This window comes from Lepidochelys kempii, chromosome 16 (genome assembly GCF_965140265.1).
Source record: "Lepidochelys kempii isolate rLepKem1 chromosome 16, rLepKem1.hap2, whole genome shotgun sequence".
NCBI lineage: Eukaryota > Metazoa > Chordata > Testudines > Cheloniidae > Lepidochelys > Lepidochelys kempii.
The window spans coordinates 20,445,124-20,465,038 of record NC_133271.1 but is presented as its reverse complement, the minus strand read 5'-3'; the positions used below and the strand labels follow the sequence as shown (position 1 = coordinate 20,465,038).

At 47.3% G+C, this 19,915-nt stretch overlaps 1 protein-coding gene across 1 annotated transcript in view; it reads right to left on the bottom strand.

Annotated features, from left to right (window-relative positions):
• Positions 1-19,915, bottom strand: part of ADAMTSL2 (ADAMTS like 2) — a 46,615-nt gene that overhangs the window by 9,233 nt on the left and 17,467 nt on the right. The window contains exons 11-13 of the mRNA XM_073313969.1: positions 18,710-19,091; positions 6,142-6,355; positions 2,700-2,855 (exon numbers count right to left, since the gene is read on the bottom strand). Coding sequence (XP_073170070.1) covers positions 2,700-2,855; positions 6,142-6,355; positions 18,710-19,091 — 752 coding nt within the window. The remainder of the gene's footprint in view (positions 1-2,699; positions 2,856-6,141; positions 6,356-18,709; positions 19,092-19,915) is intronic.

Here is a 19,915-nt window from a genome sequence, read left to right as displayed (position 1 = left end):
TACCACCCCCCAAAAGGGTACTGAAAATGGTGAATTCTCTTTGCTGCTATCTGCAAGCCCTTTGATTGACCTCCACTGTGAGCTAGTTTTTGGTCAGAAGAATGAGGCCACTTCACTGCCACTTGCACAAATGCCTGTCCACATAAAATTTCACATCTGGAGCATCCGCACCGCCATCTGCAAAGGACTGAGCGGGTTTCAGTGTCAACTAACTGGAGAGCAGAAACTGCACCAGGTGACTTCGGTACCAGCCAATCACACAGAGTGAACAGCTTATTCAGGGACACAGAATTTTTGAGCAACCCATAGGCTGAAATAGGTTTGCCCAAACTGAACCACGCTGAATAACACACACCCGTTCAGCTCCCAGGGCTGAGTTCTGCTCTCAGTTACGTAGGTCAATGGGAGGGCCCTTGTGGAATAGAGGTTAGAATTTGGACCAAAGTCTGCAAAGTTTGCAAAGAAAGAAGGCTGGCGTCACTGAATAATCGTTTACCTAGCTCTTGTTTGCTGCATGTTCAGGGAAGGGAGGATGCCAAAGTAAAGGCAGGATGAAGTGAAGGTCCCCTATTCATTGTCAAGGGGTTTCCATGACAAAAATCACTCGGATCAGCTTCTGCAGGGGTTTGGTTTTCATGTGCGGTTTGCTAGTTTTGTACATTTGAGCCGGCAGAGGAAAAAAATACCTTGTGCGGCGACTGCTCGTCCTTCCAGCTTTGGCACATCTCAGGGGCAGGCCAAACCGTCTGCCATTCACTCCCACCCAAGGAAGTGCTGTGAGGAACAGCCTGGCTGAGCACTCTCCCGCTTCCCTTGGCGGACCCTGCCCCCTCTAGGAGTGAGTCTGCACAAGAGCCACATAAAGGGCTCATAAATTCCTTTGTTTTTTGGAACAGAGCTGCTCAGCTGTTTATTCAAGCAAGACGCTGCGGGACAGGGAGATGGATAGAGTTTTCCACCCACCCCGCAGTGGCTCTAAGCCCACTGGCTGCCTCTCATCCTCTGAACAGCAGCCGATAACAGCAGGTGTCAGTGTAGTTGCAGTTAGTGGGAAGCGTTGTAAATAAGGGCCTCAACAGACCTGGAAATCGTTCAGCCACATGGACCTAACAAAGGCAGGAAGAGGCTGGGAATGTGGGCCAGTCTGTTGGCCTTGGGACCTGCGCTTCCACACAGGACTCCTGGGGTCTCTCCTTCCAGACCAGGAGGGCCCGAGGGCAAAACAAATCATTTGTGGATTGCAAAATTTGAGCTGGCAGCCTTTCCTCCCCCAAGCCCAGGACTGTGATGACAGCCGTAATCACCTCCCTTCACACACTCCATCTCCCTTTAATGGACTGGTTCACAGAAGATGGTGCAAGAACTCTACCGCCAGTATTTTGCTCACGTTGGAGATGAGGGTGTTCCTGGAAGCCTGCATGTCCCTGCCAAGCCCAGATCTCCGAACTATAACAAGTTCAATGTAATCTCCATACAGTGGGAAGCCGTGCCAGGTCAGCTTAACTGAGAGTTTTCAGATGGCAAGAATATTTGCTGCAGCCCCACTAATTCACAGACCCTGACACAAAAGGAGCATTTGGGTTTCGGAGCTCTCTGCTCTTTTCTTTGTTAATGCTGGAGACGCTGCTTCTCAGCATTCGGGAATTTTACTGCCCTGATTCACTACTTCTTGCTGCATGGGACACGGCTGTATTTGGAGTTGCACCACTCACATAATTTCAGTGTGTGCTACCAAACGGGGAGGGACTGTTCTTCTCAGGCTCGCTGCTGCTCTCCAAGCCATTAAAACACTGGGTGTCCCCCCATCTCCTCCCTTCACTCTCTCTCGGGGCATGCTGGGCTAGGAGGAGCACTTCAAGGGAAAGGATGCTCAGCCATTGGGTGGAGAGGTTTACAAGGGACTCCTCCATCACTGATGGATTCTGAATGCTTGTACCCTGCCCTCCCCAGCCAGAAAGGTGGCAGCAGGGGAAGCATTTCCAGTGCTGAGTGCCTTACCATCCTCATGACATTAATCCTCCCAGCACGCAGGTGAGGAAAGGATTACACTGGCAGCGTACTGCTGCTGAGCAGCAGCATAGTCTAGTGGTTAGAGGAGAGGATTGGGAATCAGGAGAGCAGGGCTTTTGTTCTGCTTTGCTCACAGCTCATCACTTTGCCACCATGTACCTCAGGTTCCTCATCTGTAAAATGTAGCTAATGATGCCTGAGCCCTTGTAAAGTGCTTTGGGGCCCTAGATGGCAAATGCAAAGTGTTACTAAGCCATCCTGCCATCCGGGAAATGGGCACAGAAGGAAAGCTGTATCCCTGCTGTCAGGCCACTGATTACTAGCCCAAGGTTGCCTAGAAGGTCACTGACTGCACTGGTTATAGACCCCGGGGGTCCAGATTCCTGCTCTCCTGTTGTAACCATTAGACCTCACAACTCTTGTCAGGATATTAGGGGCGGGAAGGGGAAACTCTCCCCATTGCCCTGTCTGAACCAAACTCTGTCCCCACGTAGCTTCACAGAGGTCACTGGGGTTGGCTGCGCAGCTGAAAGCAGAATTTGGCCTGTGAACTGTAAATGACATAATAGAGCCTGGCCTACAATGGTCTCCTTCTCCCCTCAAACTGCTCACAAACAGCTAATATGAACAACGAACTAAGATCCACTGTTCCTTTCCTTCCCAACCCTCCCCCCGCAGAGGTCACTCACCGGTCCCCAGTCAGACACGGTCCATTGCCGGTCACAGGGGGGCCCAGTGCAGTTCTTCTCAGCCGGCGGCTTGGTGTTCATATCACACAGCTTCTCATCTTCCGAGCACCGGATGTCCCTGGTCACCACGCTCCTCTCGCCACACCTGGCCGAACACTAGTGGGGCACAGAATGAAACGGGACTGGGTCAGCAGAGTCCATGGACAGCCCCGGCCATGCAACGCAGCTGGTTTCTGCTCTCGCCCTCCTGACAGGGATGGGGCACACACGGCCGAGGCAGCAGCCAAAGCATCTGGTTTAAGGTGTGATTTATGTTGGCCTTTTTTAATTTCTTAACATGAAACTTTCTAAAAATGCAGGGAAAACATTTGTATTATTCTGCTTGTAAAATATTAGATGGCAAAACCAGCCCTGGGCTGCATGGGCAGACAAGTTTGAATGCACAGGAAGGGTTACATCTTGCCTTCGTGCTAAGCACAGGCAGGGCTGGGAGTGGCCCATCTCCTCTCCACAGTACACACATACGCTCCAGAGCACTTGGGAGCTCTCAGACAGCTATGCACCTAACTTACTGGCCCCGTGCAAAATATCTTCAAGGGGGCAAGGTGTTTGGGTTAGAGGGCACGGCCAGCCATCCAGTCCACTAGCTGGCTACAGTTCAGGGAAGCACTTTGCTCTTGTTCAGGAGGACCAGCAAAGAATGCACTAAAAGACCTCCCTCTGCCCAGTCTTAATATCCTTCTCCCACTCAGAGTGGCCAGTTCTGCTCTCAGTTCCATCAGTGCAACCCCATCCCATACATACTCATGCGGCTCCCTTCCTATTAATGTACATGTAGCGGAGAGCGAGATTTGGCTTGAAGGCCGACATTTTCCAAAAGTGGCCACAGGGTGCAAGCGGCTCCATTTTCTAGGCGCCCAGTGGGGATGCTTTGGGCCTGATTTTCGGAGAGGCTGTGCACTCACACTTCCATCTGGAGCCATTGATGTCAAGGGGGTCGTGCAGGTAAGAGCATTTATCGCAGTGCCATCAAATATAAAACGCACTAGAAACACAATGGAAGCTTCCCGTTCCTGTGGGTCTGCCGAACAAAATGCAGGGCCTTTAGCTCAGAAGAGCTACTCTGGGAGACGTCTCAGCAGTCTGTCCCCAACACATGCTGGAGAAGTAGATAGAATTCTATAACACACACCACTTCGGTTTGCTAAGCCCGTCAAACTACAACGTCAGAACATGCTCAGGAAGCTTTCTCCATTAAACTGGAAAAGTCAAAACATCCTACAAAATGAAAGAGCCCACCAGACTTTCCACTACAGAGAAAAACCTACTTACCACTGGCATTCAGTGTAAAGATGGCCTTTAAAATATCAGTAAGAGGCATTTCAAGTGTCTCCTGGGAGAAAAGAGGTCAAATCATCTGCTGGCGTAAACTGGCACAGCTCCATTGAAGTCAGTGGAGCTGGACCAGTTTGCAACAGCAGAGAATTTGGCCTGGATTTGTGCTTGTTCTTGCTTAGAAAGGGGCCTGGATTAATTTGTGAGCAATAACGTATCTATGCCTAAGGAAAGCCAAAACTCATACTTCAGGGCACAAGCTAATCAGCCCCCAGGTCAGGCAGGAAATTATTCCCCACCCCACATGCAGCAATGCATCATTGTCCAGCTGTGTTATGGGGCTGCTTAGACATCCTCTGACACATGAGTTATCAGCCACTGAGCAAGGCAGGATATCTGACTCACTGATCAGCTGTCTGAACTGGAAGGGTAAACTCCTGTGTTTCCTTAGCATCCTTGAGCAATTTGGCTTTGCTGTTTCTCGCTCCTGTGGAGAGGGACCAGTACTGTGACTTCAAGATTTAAAAGGTGAAGAAAAACCTTAAGAGTTAGGGATTGTTTTCCATCAGCGTGTGTGAGCATGACTGCACTCTTGCACGTGTGTTTTACACATTTACTGAAAACCCATTCTAGATCCCGATCTCTATTACGTGGGTGTAAACCCATGACAACTCCACTGAAGTCAATGCAGTTATTCCAGATTTACCCTGAGATCAAAATCTGTCCCTGGGCCCCCAAAGAAAGGACCCTGGTTTTATCATTTAAAGAGTTTTATGTTAGAAAGTTAAATACTGGAATGCTGGCAGAGATTCTCTGGCACACAGCAGGATGGAGTGGTTGTAAATGGATTCAAAAGATCTCTACTGGAGGAGACAGAAAAGGATCTATGAAGCCTAGAGACTGACCCATCTTGAGAACGACTTCACAGCTAAAAACATTCCCAAATGCCTCTGCCATGTCACAAAGGTTTTTACATGTACACTGACAAACTCAGACGAGAGAATAACTGTTCCACATTAGACATATCACAGAAATATTTTCCAAATGGTTTAGCGATGTGCTTACAGAAGAATTCTGAACATTTAATGTTCCTCCTAGTGCAGTGAAATCTGATGGGAAGAAGAGATGGCTCTAAGAAAATATCATTGTTTATGAGATGCAGCCTCCTCTCCACACATATTTTTCAGGCACTCAGAAATGTATTAGGCACAATTGTTTTTCAGATTTCACTGTGCCAGGTAAGAAGCGGGATTTGCAGGAGCTGTTCTCCTAGTGGAAAAGGACAGGCAGGGAGTGGCATGAGCAAATGCAGAACCAAACCTCACCACCCTTTTCATTAGTCAGCACACAGGAAGGTCAGAAAAGATGAAGAAAAGACAGGTGTCAGTCACGCTAAGGTTCTAAGGTTTTGGTCTGACCCAGTATGGCCGTTCTTATGTTTTTATATCCCCTAGCCACTGTGCAGTTGAACAAGATTCCTGTGGGAGAAAAGTCCTCTTGTTTAAGAACCAGACTCAAAAATCTAAAACTCTGGCTAGGAGCAGAGATGTTCTCAGGCTTGACCCAAATTCCCCGGAGTTCAAGAAGTTCAGAGGTCTGGAGACCAGGTCTGAGGCCATCTCTGGCTAGAGGTTTGCCAAGGAGAGACATAATCATCTCCATTGGCGAGCTAGAGGGAGCTTGTGGGGATTTACACAAGCCAAGTCCTGTGAGGTGCAGGGGGGCACTGTGGAAACATCTCCACCCAAAGACCCTGTTTGCATCATGGCCTCATTCAAATGTGAAGGCTGGCACACCACTGGGAGCAGGTCTAGGAGACAGTAGTTAAAACACTAGGGGCTGGCACATGGGAATACTCTTGCCACTGCTAGCACCAGCAGGGCCACCCCAGGGGTTGGTTTTAAGAACAATGCTAAGATAGTCCTGGCTTATGTGCGTCTGTGTGGAAGTCAGTGGATTTGCATCTTAGTTTTCAGCTCTGCCTCCCCTTATCTTGGGATCTGGAAGCAAGGAGAACTTGGCAATCATGTATATCACGTGGGGGCTGATGCCTAGCCACTGCTGCCTGCTGTCTCTCCACGGGCTGCCAGCACTTCTGGGAATTTACCTCTGACCACTCAGACATTTCCCACTGAGGCCCACATGCTGGGTTCTTGCAGATTTTGCGTTCGTCCGGCCGGGTAATATCAGCAGATTCGCACAGATCGCTATAGACAGAGCTGTCGAAACCAGGAGAGATCATCTTCCAGCATCGGACGATGCGAAACTGATATCCTTCCCCACAGGTGCGGGAACACTCACTCCAGCTACTCGTCTCCCACCTGCAAGGAAGTGAGAGAGATTCTAACTGGAGTATTCACATTCTGAATGGGAGATGTGCAGGAGGTGTGAGCGTAATACTGGATTAGGAAAACGGTATTATGTGAAGGTTATCGGAGCTCAGCAATGGTTCTTCAAAGCTGTCAATGACCCTGTAAGTGGTAAATCTGGTACGGAGATTGTTGCAATAGGCACATTCTGCAACGGGGCTGTAAACGACTCAGATATCTCCATACAAGGTAGGATTAGGTGTTGCTGTGCATCAATCTACTAATATTTCACCCTGGAGACCTGAGTTCACATGAACTGTAAGATGCACAGACGCTACCGTAACAGATTCCAGAACAAAACCCTGAGATAGAGAGCCAGATAGTTCCATGTGAAAATGACCTTTGTGGTCTCAGTCTAGCCCTAAAAGGACATACATCCAGAGCACATTTCCACACAGTTGGCAGATTCACTTCAGAAGTTTTAAGATAAATGCATTACTGTTGCTGACCAAGGCATCCATGTCTAGACTGTGAAGGGAAGCGTGTGCATTGCCCACCTATATCCGGCATCGATGTCATATCCTTGCCTTCAAAAGCACCAATAATCACCCCAAGTTTAAAGAAAATACTTAAAGAAATGTCTAAAATGGGAGAAATAAACTGATCACAAGCTTTGGGATTTATCCCTGGAAGTCAATAGGAGGTGGGGATACCACAGAATCTCCAAGGACTGAACCCTCTTATTTTGCCCTGGGGTACACTTAAAAGAGCTGCCTAGGTTACATGCTCCCTTACCCAATACCAGAGAGTACCCTTACAGCGTTCAAAAACCACAGTAGGCCTAATGTGCCACATTTACCCCAGGTTTAATTCCACTGACATCAGAAGTCAGTGCTTAGCTAATCTGTTTGATTGGTTATATAAACACATGCATAAGACAGGGCTGTATCAAGCAGTGAGTATAGTGCAGTTACGATGCTATAGACAGAGCTATATATGACGAAACAAGCTTTGTTTTGAATGTAAAAATCAACCCATTAGGAAAGTGAGGGGGAAAGAAGTGGTTCTTGAGCAGCAGTTTTCAGCTGATGGGTCACGATGCCCAGGGCAGGGGGTCACGAAGGCAACCAAGAGGTCTCATGGTGTTGCGAAACTCTCCCCCTTCCCCTCTCCCCCCACCCCCACCGTTATCCCTCAAGGTCAAGAATTCTCAATCGACCTCTTGAATCACACACGCAAAGCAATTATCTAGGCATAACACAGAGACATTTTTACCCCGGCTTTTATAGTAAATATAGATGGGGTCGCAAAAGGTTTTGAGGGTGGCCAACCTGAAAAGGTCAAGCAATATGGATCTAGAGCATTGACGTCTCCGAGCAAAAAGGTCGCTGTGCTTGGTACACACTCCAGGGGCCACACGTTTGCTTCTGGACGTAAGCTCCAAATAAGGATTTGGGTGCCATGAGCGGGGCAGCTCTAAAAAGTCATTGCACACATCAAAGTGCCACCTACATTCAGAGGAGACACTAAAGCATTTAGCAAGACTTGGGCACAGTGGGGTGGGTGAATGTGGCCAGCCTCAATATCCTGGGTCCAGAGAGATTTTCACATTGGAAAAGGGGAGTGTACCCGCACACTCCCAAACACACACACACACACACACACACACACACACACACACACACACCTTTCCAATACAATAAACCCGGCACCCCTTGCCAAAATGCTAAACTTCCCCTTTCCATGCGTTTGCAGGTTTATGCAGACCCTTGACACGGCTCTAGCCTAGCTTTGTGTTACTTCAGCAACAAGGCACTATTACAGAACATGCATCGCACAGTTTTGCTTCTTTTCACTTTGTGCCGCCTGGTACAAAGTACAACAAGTAACGTTTCTTTCCCTGCCTGGTTTAGCCCTTTTCTCTTTGGCAGGCACCGATCTATCCCACCCATAACTTGCGTTTCTAGCGAACCTTGAAAAGGACAAACCTTTTAAAAAATGCAATCAGAGATGGACCTAAGCCACAAAGTTTGAATCTGGATTGGTATCTCAACTTCCCCAAAATGGAAAGATCTTTGGATTTGGGGTTCCATTGCAGAGGCGGATCCGAACCATGCAGTTCATCTCAGGAACTGGGTCAGAGTCTGAACTGTCCCAGAGTTTGGGGGATCAAACCCAGGGTTCTCATTTAGACCCAACGCTGTTGCTGATGCATCTCAGTGAGCATTAGCATGATCGCTGATGCTAGCAACGCTCTGGGAATGTAACACTTGTTGGCTGATTCCCCTTCCCCTTACAAGAGTGGAGAATGAAAATGGTCTAGGTTCTACGTCAACAGTAGCTGTTGTTTGGGAGCAAGGTTGAGTCCTGCCATGCAAGTCACTGCTGGGAAAGGTGCAGGAGGGGAAGAGGGATCAGGAAGCCTCCTTCCCTTACACCCTCAGCCAGGCAAGGCCCTTACGCAGTGCTCCAACAGGCTCTAACTTCCCAGCCTATCCACCATGTCACCACAGGGGCAAGGCCTGTGGTGCAAGAGGTTTGTCCCGCTCCTGACTAATGCAAACATCCAAGGATCAATAAAGCATGTTTCAACCTAACTCACTGTGAAGAATCTGTCTCTGACCCAAAGAGTTCTTCTTCCCCTTGTTGTGCTGGCCTGGGCAGGAGATAGACTTGGTAATTAAAGATGAGCCCAAACCAAACCCCAGATCTAAACACCCCGGGAACTTTGGGGAGGTTCTGAACCTGGTGGCTTGGCCCATCACTGCTCAGAACCTAGAAGAGAATCCCCACCAGCTCCAAATAATTCTAAGGAAGACAAAATGTATGGCCCCGTGAAGAACTCCTTACTGATATAGTACCTTGGCTGGCATTCTCTTCCAGCACAGAACTCATGGACAGGCTCGGGACGGGTCATGGCATCACAGTACGTATCATCCACTTCGATCCCATCATAACGAACACACATTGCATATGTGGACATCACTCCTATTTTTAAAAAAAATACACACACACAAAATGCATGCTTGGTGATTTTTACACCCGAACTGTTTGTGAGCTGCATGTTCCAAAATGTCTTTCCAAATTAAAATTGAAGGGCCATGACCTGAGCTGACAGTCATCAGGAATGCTGGTGACAGAAAGAGGATGGGATTGGGTGGGGGGTGGAAAAATGGAGAGTTCTTCCTGCCTGTACGGAGCAGGGTGGCCCTGGGGATACCTGGGGTAGTACATTTTGAAGTTCTCCTTAGTGCTGTTCCAAGGCGGAACATCATGACACCCCAACCAGGACTTGCGACCAATGCTAGCATAGGTGCAAGATGTTCAGGGTGTCTCACCATTGCCGCCATAGGCCTGCAAGCATGTTAGCGGCGTCCCTCCTCCTGGTTCTCAAAGGAGTTTTAGATTCTTATTCTGTCCAGTTCTTGTGTGGGTGCACCATGGGGCTGGGGAAGAGGTTCCCATCTCCCTCCACCCAGTACATCGAAATAATTCATGCCACAATTGTGCCTTACTGCCTGCAGGATGTACAGTGCACTTGGCCTAGTATTGGTTCTTACATGATTATTAAAAGAGGAATCTGACCCTCCTCCCCTGTTTAAGCACAGAAAGCAGAATGTCATCATGCTGGGACTTTTTCCCCTGCAGCCTTGTTAGCCAGAATAAATATTGTTCAGTCCTTTCTGGGACATGGCTTGGGACCAAGAGACTAATCTGTCTACAGGTACCAAGAATTCCAGCTCTCCCAGCCAGGTTTCTGAAACTAAAAGAAACCTACCAACTCCTGACACTGCAGCACTCCTCTGCGACATGTCAACAGAAAAAGGTGAGGATCAAGGAGTGGTTTGCATAGGACATTCCCCACTGGCTTCAGTTTGGGTCAGGTTGAAAGCCTGCCTCAGCTAGAAGACGGCTGTTCAGTAGGAATCACAGAGCTCAAGGACATACTTGAACTTTGTGGGTTTCAGGATTCTGAACTGAAGAACAGTTGTCCACGTTCCTGGTCCCTATACATTTCATAGCAGTGCCAGCAGGTCAAGCCAACCACTCTGGCATGCTTACAAGAAGATCTGTGCATTCATTCCCTTAAAAAGTCTCCCTCCGAAGATTTTATTCCCCTCTTTTTTTCCGCCCTAATTCCAAAAGCAATGAAGTATCCAGCTTATTTTAACTACTGTGCTGTGTATGGAATGATATAGGCAAACCCACTATCAGATGATCATTTTACCTATATGCATATTTCAAGGCAAGTCATGGATTTGTCACAGGCCAGACTTATTAGCAACATTACTCCCCTCCCCTCTAATCACTGAAACGCGGAGATCAAGTCATTTGAAACTGTGCCTTGAGAGGGAAATAGGGGAAAATACGGTGGCCAGATTCTGATCTCATTGATATCAATGGAGTTACTCCAGATTTCCACCCATGTAACTGAGATCAGACTCCAGATCAGAAAAGAGAGAAACAAAACAAACTCAGACAACTTTGTTTTCTGCCACAGTTGTACAGTTTCTCTGTCAGAAAGAAACCGAGCTTTACAGTTTAAAAAGAAAAAAAAAATGCTAGCCACATGGGTTTCAATCATTCCACTGGCATAGTGGCTCAATTCAAGAAGCCACTATGCTAAAACTTGGTGCAAGCTTTATGGTCCTACAAGGCACCATACTCCACAGTGTAGCCCTGCTGGGCTAGTAAATTAAGAAAACGTTAATCGGTACGTAAAAGGGAACTTTTTAAAAACCAAAACGTGCTATGCAGGGTCTGCCTATATCCATTTAGAAGTGTTAAAAGCACTGGTTAGGACTGGTTTGAAAGTGACACATTGCAAGGAATGAGCTGACAATGGAGTGGAGATGGGTACAATTTTCAACAATCCCTAAATGACTTAGAAGCCTAGCGCCAATGGGAATTTGGCTCCTAAGTCACCGATGCTCTTTTGAAAATGTTGCCCGCTGGTTCCTGACAGGGCCTGATTTTCCTCTCCCCTGCATTTACCCTGCGCAGAGTGAATTAAAAGTACAATCAAGTCAGAAAGCGGCTCCCTGTGGACACAGGGCTCCTCTGCACAAATCTGATTGCAGGATCTGGGCTTTAGCGGATCAGGGCAACTTCACCTGAGGTTTGATCCAAAGGCCATTCACTTCAGTGGGCCTCGGATCAGGCCCCTAAACATTACCTAGGTCTCCCCATCTCTAACGAACATAAAAGCGACTCACTCAGTGGGTGATCTCAGTACTTCTGCAGAGGTTGAATTTGGCTGCTTCTGATAACTACCTGTAGTGCATGTAGAGCTGCAGGGTTCGTGGGAGGAAAGCTTCCACCTGTACATGTCAGCAGCACTCACACCTTGGCCCTTTCTTAACAACTTCAATCTGTTTCTAGCAATAAGCAAAAAAAAAAAAAAAAAAAAAAGCATTTACAAGGAGAGCCTCGATACGTCACATCAAACACTCAAACTGATTCGGTTGCGGTTTGGTTGGGTTTGGGGGGATTTTGTTTCGGTTTTGGGGGGTTTTGTTTGGTTTGGTTTGGTTGGTTGTTTTTTGGTTTTTACAACATACCTGTCCTGATCCCCAAGTAGAATCCCCAGCCTGGTTAGAGGCAGAGCTTCCACTGTCTAGAAATAGAGAGAATGGGATAAAAATACCCACAAGTAGAAACAGTTCAGAATTTAACAAAGTTTGCATTTTCTGCTCAAATACACCTGACCCTAAACATACAGTAATTAAAGGTGCAGTATCTCCTTCCTGGTGATATCGGCATGAAATAAAAATATGCCATGCTAATTGCTACTGCTCAGATATGGTACCACAAACATTCCCTACACAGACTTGAGATTTTCAAATCCCATAAACTTACTGTTTTTGAAAATCTAAATGCTGAATAGTACTTTGCTCAGACTGCTTTTCAAAACAAACCTTGGTTTTTAAACATACAGGCATTCCAAGTTCATATTTGCCTCTATGTCACTCTTGCTCAATTATTTCTATAACGTACATCTTTTAGGACACTATATTCACACATGTAATGCCATTGGTAAAGGAATTATGAATTTCTCCTGGTATACATACAAGCATTTACAAAACCAAGAATCACAACCTCATTGCATAGCTATATAATGTAACATTCTAATGCGTCAGGGATACTGCACCTTTACAACAATCAAATCTTAAATACTTTGTTTAAACCCTTGAAATTGCTATCGTGTTTTAGAATTGTATGTAAGGTTCTATCCTGATCTCCAGCTGTCTCGGGCCTAGCAAGATATGCAGCTTGTGTGATTTCTAGGCAGCAGAAGCTCTGAAATTGCCTTATTTATGATTCATAGGAAAAGTTCACGTCCATTCTGTCACATAAAAGCTTTAAAAGGACACTGTTGAGTATTTTTATCGTCTCCCTTTCAGACATACCCTCCTTCCATTGTTAGTAATGACCTCTTAGAAGAATTAAAAATAATCTCATTTTCCCCACTGATTTTGCCTCTGTCATTTTGGCAAACAGTCACTTCCTGTGTTTGAAATGGAGCTGAAATTAACATGGCTATTTTTGTTTAAAAATCACAACCGTGGCTGGCTATAAATAGTGCTTTATCTCACCCAAACAGCTTTGGACCAGCATCACCCACTGATGTCAACACAGTCCCAACAACTGTCTTCTTACTAACTACTGCTGTAGAGCCAGCGGGGGGAGGCACAAAATGATGATTTTCCATAGGACCCATAAAAATGGTGATCAGCGTCTGTTCTTTTCACGTTTTTAAAATGTATCTCGAGAAAGAGAGCACCGCCTAAATACTTCAGGCCATATTGTTTTCTCAGTCACACCAGTGTGATTCCAAAATAACTCCAATGATGGGGGATCCCTTTGGATTTTCACCCATGTCGCTGAATTCATTGACTTCAAAAGGGTTATCCTACCGGGGGTTCTCAAACTTCATTGAGCTGTGACCCCCTTCTGACAACAAAAATGACTACATGACCCCAGGAAGGAGGACCGAATCCTGAGCCCACCCAAGCCCTGCTGCCCTGACTACATGACCCCAGGAAGCAAGGGGGGCAAAGACTGAGCCCCATCGCTCTGGGCAGGGGAGCCAAAGCCAAAGCACCCGAGGAAGGGGGCCTGTAACCTGAGCCCCACCACCCAGGGCTGAAGGCCTCAGGCTTTGCCTGTGGCCCCGGGCCCCAGTAAGTTTAATGCTAGCCCTGGTGACCCCATTAAAACAGGGTCCCAACCCACAGTTTGAGAACCGCTGCTCTAGACTGAAACTGGAATAACTGAGTGAAGAATTTGACCTTTGGAATATGTATGGCATTACTCCCTTCTTCCTAAACTTCCTACACACACACACAAAATAGGCTTGTATCACATTTGGAGATTAGAACCCCTTCCCCCTCAACAGTGTCCCTTTAATGTATGTGATTGGAACTCAAAGAGCTTCTTCTACAAGTAAGGATGTTGCAGAAACAACTTCTAGATAAATTAGACATTTTGTCATATGGTAACAGTTAGTTCTCTTCCCATTTAGAGCGCAGACATAACTATTGTTTTGTTTTCTTCTAAATGCAAACGGCAGTGAGTCGTTATACAACCAGGCTGGTTTTTTTTTAAATTATGCTGATTATTATGGGTTGCACTAAGGTCACCCATTTTCCTCCCCCTCCGAGCTTTTGTGTCCATGTTTCTGAAGCAAGCAACAACAACAAAAATTAGCACCACCCCCTTTTCTGCAACAGGCCAGGCGCACCCATATTGGCTTTATACTGAGCTGCTTTCCTGGGGCCATAGAAGCAAACATCTCTTTCTGGTAGAAATTGCCATTCTGGAATCTGCTATTGTTTTGGCTGCCGGATTCAAGCAAGGGTCTCTGCAGCAGAAGAATAACCCTCACAACTACAAGTGAATGCAGAGGCTCAATATTCAAAGAGTTTGGACTCATATTTTTTGCTTTCTAGTCCAGATTTTTACACCAGTGCAAAGTGAGTGTGAAGTAGATTAACCTCAGTAACCATTCCAATTTAACAGCATTTTGCACCAACTTTGCACTTGTGTACTTGACTGTACAAGAAGCAGATCAATGGGGAGTCAGGACCAAGATGTTATCAGCCAGCAGATATGGGTCTGATCCTGCTGCCATTGAAGTCAGTGAGATAGGGCCCATTGAGAATCAGATACCTGTGTATTTTGTGGGTACAAATGGAATAATATGGATTAGTTCCATATTTTTTTACCTTCTCTTCCAAAAGAAAATCAGAACAGTTACAGGCCAAATTCTGCTCTCAGTTCCAACAGCGTAACCCTTTCAGCTTCAGCAGAGAGCAGAATTCAGTGCAGAGGGCCACAAGTTGCCCCTGGGAAAATCCACATATGGTTTGCCAATAACCTGTGTTTTCACTTGCAGACTTCACTAGGAAAGAAGTGTGGTTTTAAGATGTGTTAAAATCCTCATGCAGACAAGGCAGTTTTAGTTTTAACACATTAACTGGGGGAGGTCAACACCAGAGCTTGGGTTTACCTGGACCAGCAACACCTATTAAAACTACAGTTGTCTGGTCAATATGTGAACATGTGGTCTAGTGAACATGTTAAAAATACACTTTTTCTCTGAGTGTAGGCATGGCCACAGAGTTCCCTCTGCTTTGCTCTATCGGGAGAGTGGGTTTCCCAACCCACATGGAATTGGCAGAGGTCTCCATCCTCTGAGCCTGCAGATGAACCAAGATCTCAGGAAAAACACAGAAGATGGGAGCACATCTGTAAGGAACTTGGTATCTGCCCAGTTGTTCTCTTGGTTCCTTCCTCCCCTATAGCTGCACCCTTCCTAAGCAAGCCATGTTACCATGCGATCCAGGATCAAAACTCCCCCTAAGGAGTAGTCAGTCCTGGGTCAACTGACTAGAATTCCACCTGGATCTGAGGGGAGCAGGCTGCAGAGAGCCACTGCTTCCTGCTTCCTCTTGTCACTGCCCTCTACTGTGGAGCCCGATGGAGTGGCTTTCAATTGCCAGTGACTTGACAGCCTAGCTGTTGATCTCCATCCACTGCAGGTTTGGGGCCCATCCCTCCACATTCTCCTCCAATCTGTACCCAAGTGATGAAAAGCTTTCAAGGCTCCAGCAGTTTTACAACAACAAAATTCCAATTTGCCTTCTGCCAGCTTTCCTTAGCATCTCCAGAAACTGACCCCCTAGATCATACGCTTTATCTGTTCAATCCACCGTCCTCTGGGCTGGGGATTTATGCAGTACATGATGTGTCGAGGTGCACTGGAGTGTGGTCTGGCCTTTTCTGGCAGAACTCGCTCGGGCGCACACAAACACACCCACCCACAGAGGAGCTATATTTGGAAGAACAAGTTGCCGATTATGTCATAAGTACCCTTTGAACAACCACGCTGGAGAACAATGTTTCAGTGAAGTGTGTAAAAAAATTTTTTTTTAAATGAAGCACATGCCGGTTTTTCACTGCCTGCTTCCTAATGAGAGTGCTTGGGGCCAGTGTCTCAGCTGTGTGGATTCAGGTCCGCACTGCCCTGGGGGCACAAAGCTGCCCTACCTCCAGCTTAGCTGGGCCTTTGTGGCACTCCTAAGCCACCCCTCCACACCTGGCTGCCAGCACACAGGGTGTGGCTGCTGACTGTTTGGCATGGCTGTGACATCCCTGTGCCCTGACAATCAATAGCTGCTGAAATGGCCCTAGGGGACCACTGGTAACTGGCAAGGTTGAAAGTCAGCCCAGTGCAGAGCCAGACAATAACTAGTGGGACAGTTGCGAATGACATCTTTCTACACTCCCGGCATGCACCGAGCCCAATTCAGCCACCACGCAGAATCGGGGCCTTTCAATGCCCAGATATAAACACCCAATCTGAGAAAACAATAACTCGTTTAAACCATCAGTGACTATTTTGATCTGAAAATTAGCATTTTGCTTCAGTTCAATGGGAGTGGGGGAAAGGGAACATTTTAATAGAGGAGCTTCTAGGAAAACTGTGATATGGGCACCCTGTTCAACAGGATTAACCCTTACTAACCCTGTCTTTGTCAGGGGCTGGAGGGGAGAATAGACAGTGCATTTTAGTAAGTTCCTTGTGTCACTGGGGGCTTTCACAGCTAATATGCAGAATTCTCTATTTTAGGTGCCTATATGGCCTCCTATCTGAATGCCTTGCAATCTTTAATGCATTTAAAATTCACAGCACCCTTGGGAGGCAGGGCAGTGCTATCACCCCCATTTTACAGCTGGGGAACTGAGGCACAGAGGGACTAAGAGACTGGCCCAAGATCCCATAAGAAGTCAGCAGTAGACGGGGGAACAGAACTTGACCTCTCAAGTTGTAGGTGTGCACCATAACCACTGGGCCATCCACTCCCTCCAAATCGTTCATCTTTAAATTATAGGCCACTGATGCTAAGTGACGCTAGTCCTGGTTTGCAGAAAGTGCTCCCAAAACACTCGCGCTTTCCTAGGCAGCGCAGGAGAAAGTCCTTGCAAAGCGTTTCCTACGCCAAATACTGAATAAAGCTGACAGGCTTAACACCTAATGTACCTCAGCAGTGTTTTAAAGCTCTTAGCAGGGAGCTCGCTGGCATGTTTGTTTGTTTTAATGGTTATTTCTTGGGCCTAACTATATTGACATAAAGATTGCAATCCCACAGAGCACTTCAATTGTGCCTTCAATCCACAGACCTACAGCCACTTCGAAAGGTCAGTATCATTAGCCCCAATTTACGGGTGGGGAAGCCGAGGCAGAGAGAGACGAAGTGACTTGCCCAAAGTCACACAGTAAATCAATGGCCGGACCAAGAACAGACGCCAAGGCTGACTGTGTCTCCCGAGGGCGCAGCACAGAGGGCACAATTGAGTAGGAGAGCAGGCAAAGGTTGTTTGAATCCACTTCTTGCCCTTGGGATTCTGGACTGCTCCAGGAGCCGAAACAGCCTCTGGGATAAATCTGAACTGTCCTGGAGGTATTCGAATTGATGGCAGCATCCTGAGCGCTGCCTGTTGGCTGCTTTGCAGTCCAGAATAGCCCAGAATCTCTCTAGCTGCGTGTGCTACAGACGCCCTCTTCTGTTCCGACGCGCCCTCTTGTGTTCCTGACCCTATCCCCAGCAGCCCCTGCACCAGTGGTTGTGAGGGGGAATGCAGGACCTCTTACGACTGCCTTATGGTGGCCTTGTGATCAAGAAATTCACCCCTTTGGCCCCTTGCTCTACAGTTCCAGCCCCAATGCACCCCTAGGGCAGGGGACAGCATCTGCCGCCAGATCTCCCAGCACAGAGTAACTGTGAATAAGGCAGTGTGCTCACTAGGACAGGTGCTAATTTTACAGTAAATTATACTGTTTCTCTGTACTGTCAGCCCCAAAGATAACTATTTGATAGGGGGGAAAATGGCTGAAGATCCATAATTTAGTCCTTACAGGGAATTCCTTTCTTAGTAAACTACTGTGTACCTGACTTCATAGAATCATAGAAGGTTAGGGTTGGAAGGGACCTCAGAAGATCATCGGGAACTGTGTGTCCCTAGATCCCCGTTAATCCATGCCCTGCCTGTCTGTACATATAATTGTTAAATACACTCTATGCCTTGTTTAACAACCAATAACATTTCATAGTAGAGTCAACAGAAAACACCAAGTCAAGGGGCTTTGTAGTTCATGCCCCATATTTGACCTAGCTCAAAATAAGCAGCTGGTAGGTAGTGTTTCCGTATGCTTAATAAATATCAACTGACACCACTGCTTCTTCAGCAATTAAATCAAATCAAAGAAACAAACCAACCTATTTTTGTAGGGCCTGCACAAAAGCTGTTATCCTCCCCCCTCTGGCTCTCGAGCAATAGTTAACTAACAGAGGTGATTCCCCGAAGCTACTGTCTACACATTCCTGCTGGCATCAATAACAATGCTGGTGGATGACAATCAACCACAAGTACACAAAAAGGAGCCATACCAACTTCTGCTGCATTAGAAATACAAGGAAAGGGGAGCAGGGGAAAATAAGCGTTGGTCAAATAAGAGCACTCAAAATGAGTAGGAAAAGAGGTTTTATTATGTTCAGTCCTCTAATGAAATGCGACAATAGACAGAGAGCAATAAGCTATAAAAATACAGTGGCCAATGTCCCTTTAATGTGGACAGTGTCTTTTTTATCTTGTTAAGGTGTCAATTCTTTTCCCTCCCCTGACAGCATTTTTTAATTTTGCTTGCAAATTAACCTCTTGCAGAAACCTTTTAAAGGACATCTTCATCCTACTTACCTTACAGATCAGAATGTGTAATCTGGACTGCCCTAAGTGCAATGCATGTGAGAAAACAGCACAGAAATCAATGGGATTGAATATTATTAAAAACGCATCCCCTACCTGGCTTTGTGGGTTCTGTTCCCTTGGGGGCTGGTCAGGGTAACGGTAGCATTCGAGAACTGAGTCTCTGATGAAGTGTTGATTATTTTGTCGCTGCTCAGCTCCATGTAGGTGCCGTTGATGCTGTACGTCATCACCCCTTCGTTGTCTTCGTAGTCAACGTAAAGGCTGTCTATGTGCGAGCCCACGGAGTTGATTGGGTCCCCTGGGGCAAAGATGCTGTTCATGGTCATGTTCCGAACTAATTCTTTCGAGTCCGAGGTTTTGTCCAGAAGCTTGTCGGTGATTGCATTTTCTGACAGGAACTCCGTGGAGGTGAATCGCGAGTCAAAGTCTCTGTCATCTCTGTCTGTCAGGTAAGCAGACCTGGTTGCATTTGAATCTGGATTGGAGCAAAGCGGGGGATGGAACAACCACCACAAAATAAACTCAACAAGGGAGATGGGAGAAGCAGAAAGTGCAGGCGATGGGTCTGTGCAGCTGGGTCAAGGGACAGCGGGAGTGGCTGGTGGTATCTGTGGCAGTTGTTCACAGGCAGTTAGGCCCTGTGGATCACACTTACTCACACTGGAGGACTGGGAGTTCATAGCTGCCAGGTTCTGAAGAGCTTCTCCAGTTACATGTGTCACAGGAAAGAGCTTTTGCTAAGGGAAAATTGTGGTTTTGCTTCACTCCCCACTACTTCAGACGTTCTGTCCAGCACTGAGAAGACAGAATATGCCACAGCTTTCCCTGTCCTCCCACAACCAGGGGCTGCGGGCTGGGTTGGGTGAGGTGCTGGGGTAGCGGGAGAGCAGGGAGATGGTGCTGGGTTCGGTGGGGGCAGGCTAGGAGGGTGTAGAGGGGAACTGGGTGGAGATGGGTTGGGTAGGGACGGGGGATGCTGGGAGGGGTGAGTGTAGGTGCTGGATGGGGGCTGCTGGGTTGGGTGGGTGTAGGAGGGTTCTGGGTGGGAGTGGATTGGATGGGGGATGAGGAGTGCTGGGTTGGGTGGCTTAGGGGGGTACTGGGTTGAGTGGAGGAGGTTTGGGTGCTGGGTGGGGGTAGGGGGTTCTATGTGGGGGTGAGTTGGGTGGGAGGTGAGGGGTGCTGGGTTGGGTGGGGGTAGAGGGGTTCTGGGTGGGTGTAGGGAGGACCTGGGGGGTAGGGGTGCTGGGGTGGCTGAGTTGGGTGGGAGGTGAGGGGTGCTGGGTTGGGTGGGTTAGG